At 30.4% G+C, this 26916-nt stretch overlaps 1 protein-coding gene across 1 annotated transcript; it reads left to right on the top strand.

The window, feature by feature from the left end:
• The first annotated feature begins 4271 nt into the window (after positions 1–4271).
• Positions 4272–20455, top strand: LOC143068252 (serine/threonine-protein phosphatase 2A regulatory subunit B'' subunit gamma-like). The gene is made up of 13 exons (XM_076242168.1): positions 4272–4455; positions 7408–7523; positions 8596–8645; positions 9494–9548; positions 11178–11290; positions 13031–13199; positions 13592–13636; positions 14086–14229; positions 14909–15045; positions 15370–15445; positions 15943–16080; positions 16516–16643; positions 17244–20455. The coding sequence occupies exons 1-13, from the start codon at positions 4377–4379 to the stop codon at positions 17350–17352; spliced, it is 1359 nt and encodes a 452-aa protein (XP_076098283.1). The 5' UTR covers positions 4272–4376; the 3' UTR covers positions 17353–20455.
• Positions 20456–26916: the final 6461 nt, after the last annotated feature.

The following is a 26916-nucleotide window of genomic DNA, read 5'->3' as shown; positions in this document are numbered from 1 at the left end:
GCTTCATAATATTCAAAGCTCTGTCAGTACTAAATTCCAAAAGTCCAGTTTTTAAAATAGAGATAAAGTTTGTTCCGGATGAAATATGTCCTGGCGGACACAAAGTACTAGTACAGAAGTTTCCATGGCTACAGAATAATAGTAATTTATGTCCCCTGACTAATTTTCCTAGGAATTCAAGTGCATGTCATAATGACATTAAAATTCCTATGAAACACGTCCCGGCGTGTCCGGCTTTTTGTTTGTAGGAATAATATTAATGAATCAAATCATTTACATTCAAACAATGGAAATTTAAATTGTAAGGTTCAATGTTGTTTAAGAGTTGTGTATTTATATAATTTTAATAAAATGTACCCAGACTAATTTTCCTACTAGGAAATCATCTCAATGTCATTAATATTCCTCGGTATTAAAAACGTCCCTATCAGCTATAGAAGGAAAAAGTTAAAGAAACAAATTATTTACATGTAGACAATAAAAATTATTGTTTTATGTTGTAATATTGTTAAAGAGTTCAGTGTTCTTTAATATTTTAATAAATAAAATGCATGTCCTAGGAAATGATGTCAATGTCATTTTAACTTATATTCCTAGGTATTAGTAAAAATGTCCATGCCCTTTGTTTTAAAAGATAAATCTAAATATTATGATTAATTATTCATTTTAAATATGTCCCAGATTAATTTTCCGAATAGGACATCATGTCCATGTCATTAACATGCCTAAGAAAAAACGTCCAAGTCCTTTATTTAATAGGATAAAGTCACATTAGTGAATGAAACTTTCCAATCTGAACACATTTTTTTTCAGTCTTCTTCTAATTTCAACAATTTTATAATATAATAAAAATTAATAGAAAACAAGTGTTTGGACAATTTTTTTCCATAGGAAAATAAATGCTGGACATATTTTAGAAGCTATGGACTTATTTCCGTAGGAAAATAAATGCTGGAAATATTTTACTATAGCTATGGACTTATTTCCATAGGGAAATTTGTCCTGGAACTCACTTTCCTAGTAAAATAATGGTCATGGACTTGATTAACTAGGGAAAAAGAGCCGCGGACAAATATTACTACCAGTCGGCAAAATTTACTGTTCCATTATCACGGAAGTCCAATACTGGAGTTCCAATGTTATTATGGACTTTTGCCTTATTGTATTATTCAAAGAAAACTTACGATTTTTTTCTAAATAGTTATTCATGATGAGTAATTTTTCAATCATTTTTGAAACAAATATTCCATTAAACTTATTCCCTACTCAGTTTGAGAGTTGGTCCATCACGGACTCTTAAGCCTGTTCAAAGCCGAGCTCCTCCGTAAAAGTGTATTGCTTGGAAATATAAATAAATATCAAACCTAAAGCTATTTAAAGCTGGCCAGATGGCCTATTGATACTATATTGAAAATGCGTGCCTTAAATCCAGTCAAGTTGTAACATGTATACCCAATTTTCAAAAGTTATAGAAACATTTAGAATAGTTAGAATCTAATGAACACCTGAACTTTGAGGAAGCAGTTGTCTAAAAGATATTTCCAAACGAAATTTCAAATAAGGAATGTTAATGAAGAACAGCAGATTTATAAACACACAGTTGTATAAAGTAATACCAAGGAAATATCTAACATACTAGATATATCATGGTTTTAAACGCTGTGAGCAGATGATACCCTCTTAGGCTAACAGTCCTTCATCAGTGAAATGGACCAAGTACTTAAGCAAGCGAATAATGCTGACTTTGTAGATGTGGTGTGACCGAGCATGCAGACCATCGACCATTGGCTGTTTATTAAAATAGCGTAGTTTAAATTTCTATCGTTTAATTCAGAGATCCAACAGTCCGTTTTCGTACATTGAACCTCTGATGCGCTCAGATAATGTATAACCGTATTTTTTTGCTAGTTTTTTTAAAAGTTTAAAATCAGTCTCACAAGTCTCTTGTTCCCTCTTTTAATCAGTTTAATACTTGCAATGGGGAACAATTGAGCACATTATCCTGGGCTGCTGCAAAACGGAGATCTCAATTAAACGTCAATGTATACATGTCCAGGTCTTGTTTAATAAATAGCTATTTTTATTTGTATTATACAAGCATCGGACAAGAAAACGTTTTAGGAGATGAGCTAACGGACTTTGGACCTTAATTCCAGACTAAAAGACCCTCATATTGATTATCGAACTTATATATATATATATATATATATATATATATATAAGAACCATTTTAACTTTGAACGATAAGTACGTAACGAAGTTCATGCAACATATCTGTTCATGTCCTTCACTGTTTCAAAGAGTATATAAGTCAGCAGTAATGATTGATTGTTGATTTTTTAACGTCCAGTGGAAAATATTTCATGCATGATCAGGAGAAAGCTGCAGGGATGAGAATTGTTTGTAGCCGAGTATAAACACTTGATGGACAAGATATTATATAAAAGTCAGTGGCAAAAGAAGCTTTGGTTAGTTTTTATGTTAATGAAAAATTCGGAATTCGGAAACAAGTTGAGTTTTTTTAGTTATAAATCCGTCTACCAAATTCATATTCCGAAAGAGCAAAACATCAACATGTACTGTAGAACTTCATCTTATCAAAACTCTTTCAAATCGTCTCTCTGTCATTCGTGAATGGAACAGTCATCCATGCACAAGATGTAAGACGAGATCCCGATGATAAAAAAAATCATATTTGAAATTTATTTGATGATCGTGATTTTAAAAAGTCCCTTCCATGTTATCATACAGTGGTTGCCAGATATTTCACTCCAGACTCTATCTTTTCCAGAAAAAAAGTATTGTTCATTTCAGACAATTCTCACGGTACATATGTGGATAAATTGAGAGCAACAATTAGCGCTAATGGCTGAGAATTCCAGGGCCATGTATGGCAAGCCGTTTTACTATTTATTCGAATTTCAAGATATCTTATATAATATACAATATATCTTATATAATATTCTAATATACAAGATATCTTATATAATATTCTAATATACAAGATATCTTATATAATATTATAATATATAATATATAAGATATCTCCTTTTATATATAAGATATTATATATATTATATGAGATATATCATATATTATATAAGATATCTTCTAAAGTTTTTAAGATATCTTTTAAACTATTTAAGATATATTTTAAAGTCTTATATAATATATAAGATATAAGATATCTTATATAATATATGAGATATCTTTTAAACTCTTATATAATATATAAGATATCTTATATAATATATGAGATATCTATAATAATCTGGGTTTTTTTTATAAGATATCTTATATAATATAGCAGATATCTTCTTTAATATAGTAGATATCTTATATAGTTTATAAGATATCTCATATATTATATAAGATATCTTCTTAAGTTTATTAGTTATCTTATAAATATTTGTTATATATAATATATCTTGTATACTTAATAAGATATCTCATATAGAAAATACGATATCTTATAAAGTTTATAAGATATCTCATATAGTTTATAAGATATTTGATAAACTTAAGAAGATATCTTACAAAGTATCTTAAAAACTATTTAAGATATCTCATAAACTATATAAGATACCTCATAAACTATATAAGATATCTCATAAACTATATAAGATATCTTATAAACTATATAATATATTTTATAAACTATATAAGATAACTTATAAAGTTTATGAGATATTTTGAAGTAAGAATGAATAGCAAAACGGCTTGCCATAGCCATGACTCAGTATAAACAGAGACATATAATTCAATACACAATTTTGTTCAGGTAGAGAACTCCTGACCTCGGTGATGAGTTAAACGGAATACTTTTAAAATTGTACACATTTAATTTGGGAAACTTTAATCTGAAACTTTGTAATTGAAGCCTTCAGTATTACAGTATGATCTATTTTTTATATTTATATATATATAAAATAGATGTGGTACACAACCACAGATAATACAAGATGACCACAATTAGAAATGATTTCAAAAATAATACAGTACTGTATTTTTTTTTGTGGAGATTAAATTATTTAATAATTATTAATTACAACAATAATCATGGTATTCTGTAAATAACAGACAGGCACTTTCAACATAATTTTTATTATTATATACATATTCTTTTCCTAAAAAGAACACTTATTAATGAAAAGTTCAGGTTAATACAAGTTTAAATCAATAATAAACTTTAAATAGCTTGCATGTCGAGACAAGAAATGAATTATTCCCCTTTTCAATAAAGGTGTCGCATGAGGCAGAACAGCCAATCAGCTCATCTGTTATGAAAATGGAGAGGGAAGATGGAACATGTTTGGAGATATTATGAACAATTTGTTGGTATTTCGCCCCATGCATCCATGTATTACTGATAAAACATGACCAAAACACCAACACATAAAAGGAAAAGCATGGAGTGGTGCAACATTTTAAAGAAATATGTTGAAAGAAATAAAAGTGAGATATTTGCAAGAAAACACACCGGTGGTCAGTGGTGGACTTGATAAAACTTGAACAATAAACGTCTTAATCTGAAATGTCAATGATTTTATTTGAAAATATTACATATATACCTATTTTGGGTTGACGGACAATAAAATTTTGTAAATTGTGAGCTCAAAAACGTTATTATTAACCTGTAGATATTCTTTGAATATTGTAAAATTTTAGAGAGAGTACTTTTAAGTAGATCTAGATCATGGACAAGTAAGTTTTAACAAACAAAAATATATTATATGATAATATGAAATAATAATAATGTAAGCTAAACTTGAATCTTGCATCTCACATTTTTATACAATCTCAAAAATTAGAAAATTTGGTCATATTGGTATCACAGCGTCGTCCGAAGACAGATGGTTTCGGGATAATAACTTTAGAATTAGTAAATAGAAATCAATAAGATTTTAACACAATGTTTATAACCATAAAAGGAATATTGGGATCGATTTTGGGGGTTATGGTTCCAAAGGTTTCTGAATTAGGAGCAAAAAAAGGGGCCCAAATAAGCATTTTTGTCTCAGGTCATTAACTTGTGTTTAAGTGTTCTAATCTCTCTGAAATTATACCACAAGTTTCCATACTACAAAGGGATGGTAACATTGTATGGGGGGGGGGGGGGGGTGTTAAGGCTCAAATCAGTTATCAATGAGGGCAAAAAAGGAAAAAAAAACAGGTTTTTCTGGTTAAAGGATAATTTAAACAATTTAAAAGCAGTGTTACAGACGCAATCCAATTCCATTTAAAGAATACTGATATATATATATATATATATATATATGTTTTATTACCTCCCTTACACTGCTTGAATATTATGTGTTAAGAGATAAGAAATGATGATTGTCTTGAAGGTTGCATTTCTGTAAATATTGACAATGCAATGTCCCATAGGAACTCCTTTAACGGCTAAAACTGTACCACTTTTACTATGAAGTTTTGAATAAAATCTTATCCCAGAATTGAAAGTTCATATGCACTACAATTTTTTTCAAAGGTCAAAATATAGGGCTGTGCTGCATATTTTCAACATTTATATATGCCCTGAACTTCTCACAGTTTAAACTAACACTAATTTTCTTAACTACCCCTACCTCGGTTAGACGGTTACCACAGATTTCAATATAAACAAATTGCACATGTTTATTTACTGGGTAACATTCCCAAGTTATGTCTCTATGAGATGGAACACAGAGGTCATAACTGGGAACCAGTATGTAAACAAAATTAATTTTCTATGAATATTCTCATTTAAAATTAATATTAATCTCCCCAAAAGAGGTGTGGTTTGAGAAACAGCTGTATTTACTAAGTGCAACCTTGAGATGATTAGCTGTAAATTTATTTTTTAAAAGATACTATTAATTAATATTAATTTTAATCATGACTATGTCATTTTATATTTTATGATGTATTTAAATGAGTAGTTATTGTTGCAAACGCCATGAGAAATTTTAAATGAGATTATTTTTGGAATAAGGGATAGGGTAGGTAAAAAAAAATGGGGGGGTAAAAGATTTCTCATTTCAGATTTCAGGAATTAAAAAGAAAATTTCTTCAAATATTTGTTTTGAGGGGATTAATATTCAACAACATATATAGTGTATTGCTCAAAAGCAAAAGAAGTTTAAGTTCATTAGACCACATTCATTCTGTATCAGAAACCTTTGCTGATCACAATCCAAATTCAGAGCTGTATCAAGCTTGAATGTTGTGTCCATACTTGCCCCAACTGTTCAGAGTTCGACCGCTGCTGTCGCATATAGCTGCGCCCTGCAGAGCATCTGGTTAGGTTTACCATTGACCATCCCATGACATTTATTTATATAGCAATCGACCACTGAAACAGGAATAATATATGAAGCATTTATAAAACTGAGAATGGAAATGGGAAATATGTCAAAGAGACAACAATCAGACCAAAAAACAATATGCATGTACAATGTATATAGTACATTATAATATTGTCCTACCTCAGTTTTGGTGTCCTTTTCACTAATCACCTGGAAATTTAAAAAACTGCTATGCCTCAATTTTTTTCCAATTTCTGAAATTCATTTTAGAGAATGATATGAATTTATTGACAATGTACACTGTACTATAAATACCTGTGAGGCTGTGTCCTTTGTTAGACTAGGACAACTAACTTATAGTACAAACATAGACTCATTGAATTCCTTATTAATGTTCATGCATTACAACATACATACAAAATGTATTTTATAAGATTCTAGAAATCCAAAACATTATATTTCATGGATGTTTCATAAACTTTATTAATTTTGATTGACAGAGAAAAATTGCAATGCATTCCAAGAGTATAATTTATTTCCCAAATGTACCTTTTATGATTGACCAGTCTTCATGACAACCATTACATCAATTCATTGTTGATAGTTTGCTCATATTTAAGCCCGTCTTTATACAAAATTTGTTGATTAGTTTAATATATAATATGCAGATCTGCATGTGAGTTATATTCCTATTCATTGCAGTAAAGAGCATTGCCCCTGTCAAGTTAGAAATTGTTGTCATCTCAATTATTCTTGTATGTTTTATATTAGCTACAGATGTGCACATGGGTAGAATGCTCATATCTGTGCATGAATTAAAAGTTTTCCCTGAACCCACATACATGTACACTATTATTACTTTGATGATTTTTTTTTTGAATATTTCATCTTCTATAGTAATTCATGATGTAACAGTTACAAGAAATATCAAATAATCATGCTTATTTACTAAGTATTTTGTAAAAAGACATCAAGAATCTTATTATCCGTAAGAAAACCTCAATCACTGTCTGACGTGGTGAGCTCTTTGAAAAATGGTTTTCAATACATGAACTGACCTCTGTTTTTATCTTATTCCATCTTATTCTGAATATTTAATCTTATGTTTTGTTAATAATAGAAAAAAGACATCCAGAAGAGATAAAGACAGAGGATTTTGAAATCTTCAATGAGTATTATCAGAAATGGCGTGGAATTGATAATGAGTATAAAAATATTCCTAGTCTTTATGTAAAGGTTTGTAACAAATATAATATTAACCTATCTTTTATCCATAATAATCAACAAAAGTTGAAATTAGAAAGCCATCTGACCTGTGATTCCAACTGCCACAGGGCCTAAAACTCTTAAATGATTGCGGCGGAGGACATTTGAGCGCATTGATAGGACATTTCAGTGATAAAAATATGACGTTTGAGCGCCAAAGTAAAACCCTTTTGAGCGCCCGAATTTTAACCAATTTTAGCGAAAATTGAAATTGTCAAAGCCCATTTTAGCGTTATATTTTTTACCCTTTTTAGTAAATAAATTCAAAATTAAAAAATGTTTAATAGATTTAAGACAGCACAATATAAAACCTGTCCATTAAAATACAGCACTAATAGACTCAAGACAGCACAACATAAAACAATATAAAACTTTTCAATAAAAATACAGCACTCAAAGTCTAAAAGGTTAAATCAAATAGTCTGTTCTAGCCTGGAATTTATAACATAAAGAACGTACATAATGGGCTCTAGATATACCCTTATACAATACTGTTCATAGCCTTCATGGAATTGCAAATAAATTTGGAACTGCTCTTATATCAGAATCCATCACAAATTAAACTTTTTTTCCTTTGTTCGTTTCAACAACTTGTATTTCCATGATGAAAATATAAACAACTTAAACATTAAACCAATATAAATTTCTGTTCATAGTATATGTAGTAAAGTAAGCATTAATCAACCAGGTAAATTTTCACTAAAATGGGCTATCCAAAATGCAGGTGAGCGGCGCTTAAATGGGCTCTAATGTCGGCACTCAAATGTCCCCTAGTAGTTTTAATTTTTTCGCTCAAATGTCCTGTGCTCGATGATTGTGGTGTGATTTTTTTTTAGATGATATGTTAATTTTTTGTTCATACAGTTTTCCAAGTTCAAGATTTTTTTATTATGTGTATTGAGTGAATTAGATTTCAAGGTGTATTTTCAAACAGAATTAAACAAAATATATTTTGTTCATCTTTATTTGTACTTTTATATTTGGTTTATAACTAAATTTGATTAAATAATTATGTAAGTTTTTATTCATTATTTGGTTTTAGTTACCTACAGAAGAAGAACCTTTGTTACTTAAACTGAGGGAAGAATCCAGGTATGTGTACATTTGTATCACAAGTACTAAGATACTTTGGTAATAAATAGCCTTTGCAGTCACTTAAAAATGAAAGCAATAGACAAACATGTATTGATTGTTACGAATATGTCTTTCATAGTTTCATTAGTATAGTAGACTATGAAATGTCGATTTATACTACTTAACTACATGTTATGGCTACCAGCGGCAATTCTAAAATTTGGATTTGGGGGGGGGGGGGAGTCAATTCTCAACAGCAAAGTGTATTGCACAAAAGCAAAACAAAAAGGGGAGGCATTTTTTTTTGGGGGGGGGGGCAATAAGATACAGCATAGTGTATTGCACAATAGCAAAAAAAAAAGAATTTAAATTCAAATCATATAACCAATTCTAAGTTCTTTGACTACATTTATTCTCTTGCACTTAAAAGACTCCCTCGTAGATTTAGAAAGAGAGCAGGCTAATGCCGCTATAAGGCAGCAGTCACACCCGCAAAGTGGAAAGGGATTGTAAAAACTTGTTTCCCAATCCACTATAAATAAATATGTTTAAAACTAAACATTTATTCTGAGTCAGAAACCTGTTCTGTGTCAAATATTTAATTACAATCCAAATTCAGACCTGTATCAATCGCGAATATTGTGTCCATTTTTGCCCCAACTATTCATGGTTGGACCTCTGCTGTCGTATCCAGCTGTGCAAAGCAATTCATTTTTTATAAATGTTTATAATTTTGTTCTGTCAAAAAAATGCAATGAATAACATTATTATAACTTTTATTGCATTTTGGTAACTAAAATATTGTTCTTTCAAAATAAGACTTTATATTCTTTCATTAAACTATATATCACTTGTGAATATTGCAGAGCCGTGTTCTTACAGAGAAGAAGTAGAGAACTTCTAGATAATGATGAACTGCAGGTATGACATGACAAGCAATTTAAAATACATATTCTACTTAAAGGGGCACTAGCTATGAGATATATAAAAAATTGTTTTTGTTCAATCAATAATGAAAGTGAAATAGTGAAATAATAATTCGCCTTTAGCAGCCAAAATGGTTCAAATTTGTCAAATTAAGCTAAATAACATTGATAATGAATTATTCACTTGCAAGTGAATAATTCAACCTCATTCAATCCGTATTCATGTGAACTTTAATTTAACCCCTTAACAAGAGATGGGAATGAATGCATGTATGTGTACTGGTTATTAAAAGGAAAAGAATGTCAACATTAAAATTGAAACAAAGGTAAATCATTTGATGACTGATTCGATCACAAAAAAACTTTTTTATTCAGTTAAAATTGATGAGAAACTCATATTTTTAATCTATAAACAAAAATTAAACAGACCTATAAAAGTCCAATTGCATGAGTTGGCTTAATCTATTTATATCTATGTTTATGTTTACATCGCTTATATGGGCATATGAGGTCAACTCAATAGTTAATTAGATGGAGTCTAGACTAAAATACACATGAAAGGAAACTATATATATTATCAATCCTATGCTCTGTAAATTGTTTACAGTTTGGGTAAATGTTTTACATTAAATAAAATATGAGAATTTAAGTCTAATCGTTGTCCATGAATTTGACAGCTAGTGCCCCTTTAAGGAATTGAACATGTTCATATATTATATAACTTGAAAGGATCCAAAAAGATTATAAATGCAAGTATTTTGCATCTTTTTTTATGCCATCACCATAGCAGAGGGAGCACTAAGTTTTACCCGTGTCAGTACGTTTATACGTTCATACGTCCTAAAGTAGGTTTCCATTCTCTAACTTTAGTTTGCCTCAACCAAATGTAATGAAACACAATGTTTATTACCACAAAACACATGATGATAAAAAAAAATTACCCCAAAACACATATCAATTTTTTATTTTTGTGGCGTCACTATAACCGTTCTAGAGTTATGCTCCTTTACAAATTTTTTTATCATTTTTTGTTTTCTGTTTCTAACTTTAGTTTGCTTCAACCAAATGTTATAAAACTTATACACAGTGCTTATTACCACATAATACAGATGAAATTGTTGGGTTGTACTTTTACCGTTCTTTAGTTATGACCCTTTATAAAGATAAAAATTGCATAATTTTTCATTTCTGTTCTCTTATTTAAGTGGCGTCACTTTTACCTTTCTAGAATTATTCCTGTTTACTTAAGTTAGCCTTAACCAAATGTTATGAGACTTATACGCAATATTACAATAAAACTCAGATCAAGTACAAATTTGAGTAGCTTCACTTCAACCGTTCTTCAGTTATGTCCCTTTAAAACTTTATATGATATGCAAACAGGATCTGTGTCCCATGGACACATTCTCCATTTATGTTATTCATTTTTTTATTTACAAATTTTCCAGTTAAGGCTTTACAAACAATAAGTTTTAACCTCATTCTGGAACCAACAATGTTTATTATCAGGCAACTTTAGTCAACTCTTAAATGTAGAATTATTTGTAAAGATATTGATTATTTTATAGAAATATTTATGAGTTTTATTTTTTATTGTTCTCACATAACTGGTATATATTTTTAGCGTCTCTGGTTTCTGTTAGACCAACACCACACCCCACCAATTGTTGGAGAAGATCAGATGATTAACTATGAAGATTTCCAAAAGGTTGGATCAGAAGCAGGAGCAAAATGCCAGTATGTTTTTCAGACATAATCTGAAATTTTGATAATTGTTGATGGGGAAATAATTAAAATTGAATATTTTTGAAATTTGAATTCATAGTTGTAACATGTTTAATTATCTGTTGATACCTAAATCGATAATTATATATATGTAACACTCCCAAACGTGTCCTTCCCCCAAACATGTCCGATTCCCCCAAACGTGTCTATTCTTCCCAAACGTGTCCATAATATTCAATATTCCCCAAACGTGTCCATAATATTCAATATTCCCCAAACGTGTCCGATTTCATTACCCCCAAACGTGTCCGATAATTGTTATTCGCCCAAAAGTGTCCACTTTTAAATGCCAGAACGTCTCGCGTCTTTTAGCACTAATACATGTCCTAAATTGCGACATCAATAACGTTTACGGCAGTTCTATAATCGGGGACACAGTTGATGAAGTGGTCATTTATTAACATTAGTTTGTTTAATGCCGGTTGGTAATGATTATCATTACTGAAAATTTAATATGTAACATATAAATTAACTTTTGACTGAATTTGCTTATTGTCCATTTGCAAGTATTTCATACTCATTTAGAGAGAACATACAAATAATTTTAATACAGTTAAATTAACCGTTTACTATGTAACGATGACGGCTTTTATATTAATCAGAATATTGTACGGTGGGCTTTCAGTCGAATTGACCTCCCATCTTTTTTTAACAGTTCTGATTTTTAATAAATTTTAGGTTACGAGCATCACTAAAGATACACGAACAAAAGACATAACGTCCAGTGCCAAATATTTCATTCATTATTTGAAGGACATCATATTAACGATATATACTGTAGATAGGTTCTATTATCATACCGGGAATTTAAATTTAGGCCTTAATTTTTATGGTTATTTGGAATTACCACTAGTTGGGATTTTAATCTAAAAAAAGTAAATGCGATTTGTTTATGACTACAGTAAGAAACTACTTCAATGTATGTTATGTAATATAGAGGTTGTTTCAAATAAAAGTTTTGGAACTTTAAAAAAATTGTTGCCTTCCAAAATACAACTTTTGGCACATTATAAAGAGTGAAATGCTACAAAGATTTTAATGCGTAGAGAAAAAGAATTTAAGTAATTTATTTTTATCTTTTAATGAAATAGTAAAAGATCGTAAAATGAGTATACAATGATAAAAAAAACCAAAAAAAAAACACAAATAACCTACGTTTTTATAATATAAACACAAATGATAGTTCCAGCAAATTAAAAAGCTTGATATGGACACGTTTGTGGGATTGGACAAGTTTGGGTGTTTATTAAAAATTGGACACGTTTGGGTATTTATACCAATGACACGCTTTGGCGCCCTTTGACAAATAGCCATGTTTTTGCAGTTCAGTGACGTCGATGTGGACACGTTTGAGGGAATCTGACACATTTGGGTGGAAGGACACGTTTCTGAGTGTTACATATATAGCCTTTTGTTTTCAGAAATAATTAAAAGGCTTGCATATATTGCTCTATTTCTATGTTATGTAGTTCCATAATGATGATTTTAGATCAAGTTATTGTATTAATTCTAAAGTTATAAGAACTTTTCATGAAAATCATTACTTTAATTCTCTTGTTCTTGATGTAAAGGGAACTTTGATATATGTACTTGTATAGAAATGAATGACAGTTTGAGTTTATGTATTCTTAGGGTTTGTCCACAAGTAAAATATGTCTTCTGTTAAACATAGTTTGTTTACTTTATTTACAGACAGTTTTTCTCAGCCTCAGTGTTCTGTAAACTTTTACAAACAGATCCCTATGGTAGAATATCTATTATGCAGTTCTTTAACTATGTAATGAGAAAAGTCTGGTTACATCAAACTAGAATTGGTTTGTCTTTGTATGATGTTGCTGGACAAGGCTATCTCAAGGAATCAGTAAGTCCTTGTAAAAACTAGTTTTTCATGACTTTTGAATAAATTTTGTAATATTTAAAAATACAAATAGGTCAGGTCAGTTATCTCATATTGATTTATTTTTTATTTAAAATTTGACTTTTGAAAACAATCTTTCCTGTTAGATAGTGTTTCTATCTTATAGAATTTAAGCTACTTGATGAGTTTGTTTTTGATTTAGAGGAATTCTGTTTTCTTGCCTTTGCATGAATATTAGACTTAAATAATGAAAAAGTTTGTTTTGCATTAGTAACCAAAATTGGTTTTTGCCACAGTTTGGGGATAAGTCATGCATTTCACTCATGTTGCAGCTATAAAGAATTTATGCATGTCATACATTGTCATAGTTATTGATAGTATTTGATATTTTGTAGGATTTAGAAAACTACATACTAGAACTGATTCCCACTCTTCCACAGGTAGGTCTACACATGGATTTAACTCATTACTTCAATCTTTGCCTAAGTTGTCTAAGAAAAAAAATCTGTAGATTGATTAGAAGACCCATTCTTCCAACATTTATATGAAGAAATTTCTACTGAAACTTGATAATTATTATTGATTCTTTAGACAATACCGGGTATTGCAAAACGCCAATATCTTTAAGCATGTAAATATACACAAATGACCAAATTGTGATGTAAATATAAGTGTCATTATACATCACTACAGCAGATACAATTCGTTTCTCTGTGTATTGGTACCAAGAATAGCATATTAACCAACATATTCCTTCCAAGTTTAGATTTCAATTCCAAAATGATACTATTTGTGATGGTTTTACAGCTGAAAACTTGTTTAAAACACCTTATTAGAATAGCTAATAGCTTGTCTATAATAGCATTAAACTTACTTGTTTACTTTACAGTTAAATGGATTGGAGAGATCTTTCTACTCATTTTATGTATGTACAGCTGTTAGAAAATTCTTCTTTTTCCTGGATCCAATGAGGACTGGTAGAATTAAAATTCAGGATATATTAGCTTGTAGTTTTCTAGATGATTTATTAGAGGTAAGAAATAATGGTGTTGTAAGGAAATAGTATATCTTTAGAATGACTTGTATGGAGGGCTCATTTTACATGATTACATTTTCATATTTTGAATTTGTTGTATATTTCCTATTTATCTAGAATGAAAATTTTCAAATCACAACTACTATCACTGTCAGAAGATGCCATTTACACAATATTCCCTGGTGAAAAGTCTATTTATAAAAATGTATGCAGGAGTAAATGAAGACGCTTAGAAATACTCACAATTATTTGTTATATATTAATTAACATGAGCACAAATATAGCAATGAAATATTTAAAAAATGTACATTTAACTGATGAATAAATCAATTTGTAATTAACTGCAATTTACCGTCAAAATAAGCATGACACATTTGATTTAAACGAATTTATAGTAAGCAGATACTAAAAAGGGTATATAATAATGATGATGATGAAAGATGGCTGTTTAACTTCAAGTGACAAAGAAGATAATTTATTTATTTTTTATAAATTTCTAAAGTGATAAAATTGATATAGGGTAAATGTCCTTGACACATTAACCCAACAATACCTATTCACCAATAGTATGAAAACTTCTTTCCTTAAGTATGTTGAATCTTTTTAATTATTATCATATCCTTACTTTATGTATCAAAAGTGTTCTGGTAAAGATTACGCATTATGTGTATTTTAGCTTAGAGATGAAGATTTGTCAAAAGAAATGCAGGAGTCTAATTGGTTTTCTGCACCTTCAGCTTTACGAGTGTATGGGCAATATTTAAATTTAGATAAAGACCACAATGGCATGTTAAGTAAAGAAGAATTAGCTAGGTAAGTATTGTACAGTTTATATTACTGTGGATTTATATATTAATTTTGGGGAATTGGCACATTTTAAATTTTTATATACATTTCCTGAAACTTATTGTAAAGAATGATTTATGGTTCTTTTTTTTCTTAAGTCAATCACTGTATATTTATGTTAATTATAGTGTATCATATTAAAATGGTTTTTTCATCTTGCAAAAATGACTTTAAAACTAAAGTGATGAAATCAATTTTGTAAAACCTATCATGTCAGACTAGAAAAAATGTATAATCTATGTGTCAAAATAAATGAAAAAATATAGTAGAGTTACTGTCTTTTCATTTAAGATATGGTACTGGTACCCTAACTGATGTCTTTTTAGATAGAGTTTTTCAGGAATGTCTGACCTATGAAGGAGAAATGGTGAGATATGTTTAGTAGTGTAGTTTACTATCTTGGAGTAGTTTAAATTCAGGTTTTTTTTTTATACCTTCAACAAACAAATTTCTTTTGGAGGTAATTCTAAATTTGTTTATCCCATACTCTTCTGTCCATACCATGGACTCTAGAAAACCAACAATTAATCAATCTGTCCATACCAAATTACTTGTTCCTTTTCTGATATTTTTCATTCTTTTGGAATGTCTCATCCAAATTTTTATTACAGATGTTCATGTGTTTAAGTCTTTGATGTTCTGTTTTATTAGATATTTCTAGAGTTGTCCCCCTTCAAACTTATTTCACTCACATTTTTTCGTCACAGCCTTCAGATGTTACATTGATTGCTGAACAGAAAGGGACGTTGAGTTAAATAGAAATTGTACATTTGCAATGTATGAGGTTTTGTTAAGATTCTGTCCTGTTACAGATGACAGATTTCTTGATAAATAACAATGTTTATTTCTATTTGTTTATAACAGGACTACAAAACCTACCTAGACTTTGTATTAGCATTAGAGAATAAGAAGGAACCTCAAGCATTACGATACTTATTTAGAATATTAGATGTACAACATAAAGGATACCTGAATGTGTTTGCTCTTAATTATTTCTTTAGGGTAAGTGATTGATATTCAGGGTTTTTCTGTACGTCTTATAAGAAATAGGATAATTAGTCTAAAATTGATATTTTGCTGATTGTCATAAATATCTCAAAAAGATTCGTAAATATTCATAAATTGTTTTTTATTATATTGCTTATATATTATATATGAGTAAGAAAATCAAGTAACTAACACTTTTGGTGTTAATTTTTAAGACTAGAAAAATCATGAAAGATGATATCATTAGTTTATACATTCAAATGTTTCAGTAAATTTTCTATGTTCGATTGCATTTTTATTGAATTGAATAAAAGGAGATATGGGGTTTAATGCAGTTAGACTGCAACCCCCAAAAAAGTTATCAAAAGACTTCTAGAAAATTATAAGTAAAATGACAATATTTGATACTAGCTTAATACATCATGATATTTGCTATATATGATTTCTCAGGCTATCCAAGAACAGATGAAACTTCATGGGCAAGAACCTATATCATTTCAAGATGTGAAAGATGAAATATTTGACATGGTCAAACCTAAGGATCCATTAAAATTAACATTACAAGATTTAATTGTGAGGTAAGTTAAGACAAGTATAACTTGATTTTCCATTAATACATGAAATATTTTAACTATAGTGATTTTTTTTATTAATGCCAAAATGACATTTTTTTTAGATTCCAATCTTAATTAACTAGGACTGCCAGTTTTCATGCCTAAATTGTGGTTTTCTCCTGGCACTTGAGCTTCTTCCACACAAAAAAACTGACTACCATGTTATAGCTAATAGTGCTGAGAGTGAAAACCACAACAATCAATCTAACAAAAAATACAGCTAAGAAAGTCCATTCCAGATCATATATAACAGGAACACAAATAGTTATATTTTTTTTATCTTTTTTAGAAATTGTGGAAGTGTCTTCTGTCTTTGTATGGACACAATTGTTATATTGTTTTATCTTCTTTAGAAATTGTGGAAGTGTCTTCTGTCTTCTTTAGAAATTGTGGAAGTGTCTTCTGTCTTCTTTTAATGGACACAATCCTATCACTCTGTTCAAAATATTATAAAATTTTACTATTAACTAAAAGTACAGAGAGCAAGAGACAATAACTACAGGGTTTAGTGGGTAAAATCGAAAGTTCTTGTATATTAATCCTAAATACAATGATTTATTTCAGTGGTAAAGGTGATACAGTGGTCAGTATTTTAACTGATTTGAATGACTTCTGGACATATGAAAACAGAGAATATCTAGTCCCAGATACAGCAGAGGAATCAGAGATCTAATGGCAGTTATAATTCATCAATGGGAACTTGTGCAACTTAATAGAACATGTAGCAGTTTCCTTAGATTTGTGATAGAATACTAGATTTTTATTAGGTCAAAAACCAGTATTGCAATATCAAATAATGGTATGTCACTTCATAAAACATGGTCAATTTCATTTTTTATGGTAAAGGACATTTCAGTAATTTTTCAATAAACCATATTATAATTCAAGTCATGCATTACTAGTCATTACATACTTGAAACCGTCCATTTTCTGAAGACAAGTTGTCTCATGGCATATTTAGATATTGAAATCTATAAAGGGATAGCAAAATTCTTCACACTTTGAAACTGTAGAAAATGGTTTTGAATTGATACAATTTGTATAGGCTTTCTGTTTTTTAAGTTTTTGAAAATAGAAAAATGATTTATGGTAATGTTAAATAGTAGAAATCCTAACATTTTTAGTAATAATAATGTGATGTTTATATAAGTGTGTGCCATTACTAGTAAATCCTATAACATTGTCAGTTAAATATTAGCTAAGATTTATGACTACAAAGTATTCTCTTTTCCAGTGATACATAGCATTGTGTGTTTCAATTATTGTCTCTAACTACAAATATTTATTGATTGTATTTCATCTGCAATAGCCCTACATGAATATGTTTTAAAGTGAAATTTTCTTATTTACAGTTAATATAAGATATAGTCAATAGGAAAACATTCAACAATCTTAACAATACAAGTTTCTGAGCACTGCCTAACTCTTCTGTGCAATTGCCTTGTGTGACTTTTTTTTAAAGCTTTATACATTTGTAAAAAGAAATTAGATTGGTCAGTTTTGAAGATGTATTCATCAGTTTCTTATTTTGAATGGATATATACATCTGTACAAGTTGTTGCTTCAAAATCTAAAAGCTTTATCTCACTTTACTTTATTCTTAGATACAAGAGATATACATTTGAACAGATTTCCTAATACCTTAATACCAACCTTGAAAATTAAATAAATTGTTTTTTTACTTCAATATATAAACTTGGTTTTAAAAAAAATATATTTGGTAATGAAACAAACATACAGTGTAACCTGTGTTAACTGATGCACTAGGGGACCAGAAAAAAATGTTGGAGCAAGCAGGGTGTCAGAATACTCAGGTTTTTTCTGCAAGGAAAGGTATATTTTGGGTTAAGAAAAATGTGTCAGTTAAAGCAGGATGTTGGAATACTCAGGTGTTGGAGTAGGCATGTTAATCTGTACTATGAATTCGTCAATCAGTTCAAAAGAACTAATCTGTTGACCTTTAAAACTTCAGAAGATGTAAATCTATTTAAGGACATAAATTTTATAAAGCTGCCGCCAGTATAATCGTTTAAAGTATTTTTACTTACAGTGAAGTGACAGTATGTATTTGGGTGACTCTAATTTTAATGAACCATTATAATTTGTTTATTATATTTAATGTTACTGTCTGAATGGTTTGTTTCGTTTATGTTTTGTTTTTCAATGTTTGTGTATTTTGTCATTGTTTGTACTGAGAGGTTGTAAATATGTGTATTCTCAGTCTCCAAACACGTCATAGTTCTATTGTTATTAAATATTATTAGTCTTATTCTTTTTTTTAGAGTAAAATAAGTTAGACTGCAAATGTATATATATATCAATATCAAATGATAAGTACTTTTTTAGGTGTTTCTACAAATGAATACATGTTTCACAATATCGGTAAAAGCAAATTAATTCCAAATTCATTTAGAAAAGTTATTTGATACAATACACATTTTTGTCTCTAATTGTGATTTATTGTAATTTCTTATCATCCTCCTTTACAATGCTTTCTTTTATTAGTTATTGTCCTAAGATTGTATGTTCCACTAAATTTATATACACTTTTTAACGCTTGACACATTATATCTTTTTTTGGGGGTTTATTTCAGCATATCTCAAGTCAAGTTTGCTCCATTCGATCCATATTTATAAATGATTGGGCTTAAATGAGCACTTCCATGTAGTGACCCACATTTTCTTCAGCATATATATCTTTAAGAAATTCTGCAAAATATTTGTTTCCACAAAGCAATGATATCCTCCATATTGAAGATTTTAAGATTTTGTCAATTTTTTATCAGACTTTCAATGTTGAAAACTCAGCAATTAATAAATCATATTACAATAAACTCATGTTTGCTTGAATGTATAATTACTAAATTTTACAGGATATTTGTTCCATAAACTCCCTTGTGATTTTGAGATACATTTAGATAAGTCTTTCCAGAGTTATTGCCCTTTCATTAAAATCTTCTCACCTTTTGCACTTTGTACTTGCCAGCAACTGAGTATTAGATTATTTATACATGTATAAACAAAAATATTGCATCACCTACTTAAAATTTACAAAAATTGAACAAATATAGAATTAAACCTGTTAAAAGGAAAAACAAAAAATTGACATAGCTTGTACTTATATTTTATTGTCTATGATACATGGCATTGTAATTAATTTTTTTGCTGATATTAGAAAATGAGAAAACCTGAAAATTGAATATCATCTCAACTTTGATATTTACTGATTTTTTAAAATGAAAGATAATGGAAAAATCAATACTCTAGACTGTATAACACAGAATATGATAAGCTGATAAATTTTAATCAATAATAACTTTGACAATTGCTTGATAAATACCGTCCCAAAAGTTATATTTATTTTGCTTTCATGCTTTTGTCTGTTGAACTTTTCATAAAATACATGATTAAATTATTTTATCCTGTGTTAAAATTGATACAAATGTATTAACTTTTAAAAACTAGTTATATTGTCTGATACATGTTAAATATTTATTGAGAGATTATTATTATCTGATTACACACCAACATTTTTAGTTGGTGTCATTGAAAGCTAAACTTGATATCATTTGGAACATGTGGTAACTTTACAGACTAAAAAAACAAGTGTAGTATACAAATTCAATAATATTGATCTTTAATCAGATAATGAAATTTTGAAGGTATTTTTAAATGCAGTGTACAAGGCAGCAGCTGTATATTGTTTTATGTTATCACTGCCTGATATTGTATAATATTGTGTGGTTATATTGTAAATAAAATATTTGTGAATATTAGTATTTATTTTGTAATCTATAGAAACCTGTCCATTCAAATCAATTGTGACAATAGAAAATAGTACAAAACTAAGAAATTTCATTGGCATGCATTTGTTTTGGTCATATCTCTTGTGGATTGTCACAGTATCATTGGCATTGACAAAAGCAATTATCTTTATATCTTTAATTCTTATCTGCTCTGACTTGGGTTAACTTAATTCTTTGTTACAAAGATGATATCCATATGACCTTTTTGTGGCCTATCATAGTCACCACACCCTTATCTGGATAAGGTTAGCTTCTGTATCAGTGTGGGCTATCAGATTGTTGTCTGTAGTATATAGAATTGTTGTTATTCGCCTGTGCTCCTCCATGGTTCAGGGATTCACAATTAAAATAATCACATGAAAAGGTAATAGAAATACAGAAAGTACAAATAAAGAAAGTGGAATAACAGAGAAATGGTTAGGGAGGGACTGAAACAATAGAGGATAACTAGGGACACTCAAAATCCTTTTTTCAATGGAAAAGAGCATGCTCGAGAAAAAAATCCAAAAGATATAACTGTCCACAAAACACTATGTTCCAGAAGGGTTAGCAGTTCCCTCTCCACTAGTGACATCTGCTGCATCACCCTTTGTTAAATAATCTTTGGAGCCTCGGTGGTCTAAGTAGTTACTATTGAATCACTAGCCAGTCAATACTGAGGTGAGTTTGAACTCCCCTCTTGTGCAGGTGCACTCAACTCCAATCTTAATTGACTAGAATTGTCAGTTTTCCTATCAAAGATCTGGTTTTCTCTGGCACTAGAGCTTCCTCCACTAAAATATTGGCTGCCACGAAATAGCCCAAAAGTGGCATTAAAACACAAAAAAAACTAAATTAAATAATCTGTAATAAGGCTTATGTTTTGGTGCAGGAGGCTTTGTCATTTCCTATGACATTACTGAATTCATAAATCACCAGTACCTGTACTGTTCAACAAGACATAATGTGAACAGTTTGAAATTAAATTACAAATAGTTGACTAAGCATATGATTGACAGGACCACTATAAATAGAAATATCAAATACCCTGAAAAATAAGGTATCACAGATTTTACGAAATTTTCCTTTGATCTTTCTGATTGATAATTTCCTTTCAGTGTGTGCGCCCTTAGTTTCTAGCTAATTGTTAGAACAATTAGCTAGAAACTAAGGGCGCACATACCCGTTGTCAACGAAATTAACAACATTGTCCTAGGCAAAATACTGATAAATCATTGGTCTTCTCAACCCAATTTTCTCACATTCGTCATACCGGCTCAAGCGAGAAAATCAATCTCATTTAGATGACCAATGATTATCTATAAATATCATATTGATAAACAACACAAACACCACTAAAAGAGATGATGAACCTAGAAGCTCTGAAAGTGTGACCAATTCCTGTTCCATTGGTAGGCCCTGTCATGCTTTTGACATCCCAAAATTCATAGATAAGTTGTGTTAGGGGATTTCATCAATATTAAGATTGTTGGTATATCAAATGAACAGATATGTGTGAAACAGATATTCCATTATGGTCAACAAAAATATTATGGTGCCCTCAAATCTTTTGATGGAGTACCACCCTCTTTGCATTTTAAGAACCCTCGCAACAACTCTTTCAAGGGCCTGTATGTGACCTGTTGCAAGGCCAAATTTCTGTTCTTATCCAATATACCCTATTTTCCTGTGGCTGTTTAAATTTCTCCAATTTTAATCCCAGACATCTTTATTACAGAACCTATCTAGATCTATTGTGTTTATCAATTGTTCTCTTCCTGAATATGCATGAAATATTCTCCACTGGATGTTAAGCAACCAACAATTAATCAATCAAATATTTTGAAGAGATGACTTCAACTTTAGCATTAAAAACAATTGTTCAATAGCTTTTTAATGGGCAGCAACCTGTCAAGGAAATCATTTTAGGAAGTAAGCCCTTAATTGGACATCTTATGTGTGAACAATTTATAATTACAACAATGTATATATATTCAGATGTTTCTGAAATGTTGCTACATACAATAAAATTCAGAGTTCCAATGACACCGCTGATGAACATTTTTTTTTATCTGTACAAGGGCAATAACTCCAAAATTATTTTCAGGGATTCTTTCAAACGTTAAAAAACATATCCTTCAAGAAATGGCACGAGATTGCTATATGTGTTTATTTTCATATTATTTCTATTTCAAGGGTGCATAACTCCTGGGGGGAAAATAGCAGAACAGCTTGGTGATTGAACTCTTCGAAGACCTTTCAGATATAATAACATTTGATACGAATTTCATTTAAACAATATCAATAATATAGACATGAGAGTGCTTACAATGATCTAGACTACAATGCAATGTTCAATAGGAATTACGTTTTAAAGGTACATTTGTACATTATTCTTGTACAGATAGTTGATTGGCATTGATTTTCAAACTTGTCCAAGACATTTCTGATATAAATCTTTGATATCAATTTCATAAGAATTTGACAAGAATGTGGACTTGAGAGTTTCCTGAAATATTTAGATTTCAAGGGGGATAGAAACTGATTCTTTAAATGTTCCGAGACTCTGCTGATAAAAATCTTTATGCAAGATTTCAAAAAAATATGACTAGAGTTGTACAGATTTTTATTTATTTTATGTGCATACCTGGATAAAGGCCTGCAACTAAGAAAATCAGAAAATTAGTTAGATACTCTAAAATATATCAAAATGATCTCCCCTTGACCACTGATCCTTTCTTCATGCATTTGAATTTCAATTATTATTTTATGTTTCTTTAATCACTCTGTAATGTTTATGTCATGTTGTAATTAATGTTATGCTCTTAATGGGCCCTTTAATTTGGAAAATAAAAATATTGTATTGTATTGTATTGTATTGTATTGTACATGTGAAGTTTTTACAAGATGGGATGCACGGACACACAGACAAGAGGACGGTGGCCATTATTTTTCTGTTGTGTATGAGAGAAATTGCTTTCTTATCTTCTGACGTTTAGTTCTCAACCAACTGTCAGTGACAAACTTCCTAGTAAATAACGCGGACTATTAACTATCTGTAGAGGGGGGATAGGACCTTTATCGGGACTCCGGGATCGGGTGTTTTTAAGCTCGGGATTTCGGGATTGACCCTTTCGGGATCCGGGAATCCTTTTTTTCGGATTTCGGGATGTCGGGATTTGCTTTATTTAAATTCGGGACCTCGGGATTTCGTTTTTTCAAGTCCGGGATTTCGGGATCAAGACCCCTCCTATCCCCCCTCATCTGTAGGCATCTTTGTTTTTAGTTAAATCGGAAAGAGGAAATCAACATAATTATTAGACTTTGTTCTCCTTGAGAAATCATGGTACAAATAAAATACATAAGAGTATGATATGTGGTTTCCATTTGAATAAAAAAAAATAAGGAAATAAATGTAAATGTCAAACAGTATTCCTCACCTCTATACGCACAGGCACTTGTCTCAGAATTTCTTTCCCTATATACCTTGATATAACACAGTGTTATATTAAGGTATATAGGAAATATTTTTTTCTGAGACAAGTGCCTGTGATATTAAGGAATATAGGGGGAACAAATTCTGAGACAAGTGCCTGTGTCAATTCGACAGCAAAAAAATTTTGTTGTCGTATATTAGTATCAAGTCGTCGTCGTCTGAAGACATTTGGTTTCCGGACAATAACTTAAGCATAAGTAAAAAGAAATCGATGAAATTTAAACACATGGTTTATGACCACAAGGGGAAGGTTGGGATTGATTTAGGAGGTTATGCATTTTCTAGTTTCCAGACAATAACTTGTGGAACGGTGTATGGATCTCTCTGAAATTATACCACAAGTTTCCACACCACAAAGGGATGGTTAGGATTGACTTTGGGGGTTATGGCTCAACCCGTTTAGGAATTAGGCGCAAAAAGGGGGGAAAACAAAGGTTTCCTGGTTACGGACAACAAAGACAATTTATAAGCAGTGTTTAGGGGGGGGGGGGGGGGGGGGTAATCCAAACACAAGTGGTCATTGTTTTGGATTACCTCCCTTACACTGCGTTTAAATTATGTATACAGAAATGTGGTATTGCCTTGAGGTGTTTAGCTGTCAATTTATTTTTAGAAGTTATTATTAATTAATTATAGCCATGATTGTGTATGTCATTTTCTATTTTAAGACTTTTAATTATGCTGTATTTAAACGGGTAATTATGGATGCAAACTCCATTGGAAATTTGCCCCAAAAAATCATTTAAGTTATTCTAGTTACCTTGCAGTCAATTCTTTGATACTTTAATAGGTAATGATAAGATTTTTTTGTTGTTTTTTTTTTTTAATAAAGTTTATTTTACTTTTCCTCAGTATTCAAATATTCTGAGTGATATCAATACAAATCTACTAAGTTATTCTAGTTAGCTTGCAGTCATTTTGTTCATTTATATAAACTGTTCCCTTAAGTAATGGTGTGTAGACGATTTTGTTGGTACTTTTGTTTTTGTTTGTCAGTACAAATCCTTTAAGTAATTATAGTAAGCTTGCGGTCATTTTTTTAATGTCAAATATTAAGATTTGATGGATATGACAATTTTCAGACTATTTCCCTAAAGTGTAAATTGACATTTTGTATCAATAAGTAATTGGTTTTATCGATCTTTGGAAGTTGAGCAGAGACTGGTGTCTGTTAAAAGCTGTCACAACTTCAGACTTTAAGCAGGTGTTACTTGTCTGACATTGATTATTCTACGACTGACAGTTTTCACCTGTTATCTTACCCAATGTCGTAGAATTAACACTATCAGCATATGCTGTTTACCAGAGACATGCATTAGATTCACATTGAAGGTGTTAACCCGAATGAGTGTATCACATTAACACCAAGTTATTATTTTCATTGCAGAATGATATATTTTTCAATAATATAGAAGGAAGTCTTTCTGCGATTTTATCATATGTTTTATGAAGCATTAACATTCAGGGTACTAACTATCCAATTTCATGTAACAACATTTTGGCGTAATTAATACATAAGATTTGTCTCTGTTTTACTAGGTAGTCCTTTTGAAGCAATGAACGTTTTTACCAGTTGTTCAATTTCTATAAAATTAAATGCATACTGCAATTTCAAAGGTTATCCAGGCAATCCGCAGATTCATAGATATACATATCAATTCAAAGATTACGTGACACAAGCGAATCAAAGACAAGTTCTTCTTTAAAAATTGATATCTTGTGTTGGTAAATACTGTATCTAGTTCTGAAGGATCTCCCCTTGATGACCTTTGCATTGTTGTGATGTAAAAGTCCCTCACTGCTGTGCACTGGTCATGAGGAGAACTACTGCAGAATGAGATACTATATTCCTGGTTCTATTTTTACTTTTTGTTTCCGTATTAATAAACTTTATATCATATTCTTTTAATATTAAATCGACCTCATTGCACTCAATGCCTCTTACCTCAATTATATCCTACATTGCTCATATTATCAATTTATTATTTGTGTATTACTTATAATATTGTGTATTTCACTAATGTTTATATAATCATTGTATGATGTTTTTGTATCTTGCGCGACAAGGGCCCATGATTGGTTTAATAAAATAATGTCTAATGTCATTAAAAAAAACATGGACATTAAATATGACTTATCAGTATAATACAATACTAGTAACCTGGCCTATGCTTCCTTGTTATGTAGGACATTAAACATATATTTTCTTGGAAATAAGTGGGGGAAAGAACATTGTTTTTATTTACAAACTGGATCGTATCCTGTTCTTTGTTAGATAATTGTTTGACAATTGAACTCCATAAAACATATGATATAATATTTAATCCTACAAAAGAGCAGAAAACAGCTCAAGGCCACCAATGGGTCTTCGTCGCAGCGAGAAAATTCCACATCCGGTTGCTGACTTTAGTTGGTCCGTTCTTTTTGCCAATCAAAATTATATCAATTAGCTTAAGGTAAAAGTATATTATCTAAATGCCCAAGAATGAGCAAGCAAGGGCCAACCGTGCAAGATCTTCATGGGTAGTTAAGGTCGTTAACAATCCTGCCCCCCCCCCCCTCATTATCAGATGGACTGTAAATAACAATGTATACACGTTGAGTGGTATGGAAGCCACATAAAACTCAAGTAACATACAGATGAACAAAAATTTAAAAAACACAAAAGCCTAACAAACATTTATTAAAGGCTCCTGGCTTGGGACAGGCGGGGACAAACATGTTTTGCGAAAGATAAAAACTCCCCTTATACCTCTAGCCAATATGGACTAAACATACACACAGTAATTTGCATTCATCTATCAGGATTTAGTGAGATCATTTGTGACGGTACTTTCCATACATATTCACGAAATTTCTCTTTAAAATGATATATGATCAAAATATGTCCTACCAAGGACACAATCTTTATCTTTGGACACCACGAATGGACATTAAATCATGTGTGGGCATTGCA

The sequence above is a fragment of the Mytilus galloprovincialis genome, chromosome 3 (genome assembly GCF_965363235.1).
Source record: "Mytilus galloprovincialis chromosome 3, xbMytGall1.hap1.1, whole genome shotgun sequence".
In the NCBI taxonomy this organism is placed as follows: Eukaryota; Metazoa; Mollusca; class Bivalvia; order Mytilida; family Mytilidae; genus Mytilus; species Mytilus galloprovincialis.
This window is presented reverse-complemented; position numbering and strand designations above follow the sequence as displayed.

Excerpts from the sequence above, each read along its gene's own strand:
- LOC143068252 (XM_076242168.1), top strand. The coding sequence starts at position 4,377 with ATGACCAAAACACCAACACATAAAAGGAAAAGCATGGAGTGGTGCAAC. Across the intron at positions 8,646-9,493 it reads AAACTGAGGGAAGAATCCAG|AGCCGTGTTCTTACAGAGAA; the intron begins GTATGTGTACAT and ends TGAATATTGCAG. Across the intron at positions 15,446-15,942 it reads TGACCTATGAAGGAGAAATG|GACTACAAAACCTACCTAGA; the intron begins GTGAGATATGTT and ends TGTTTATAACAG.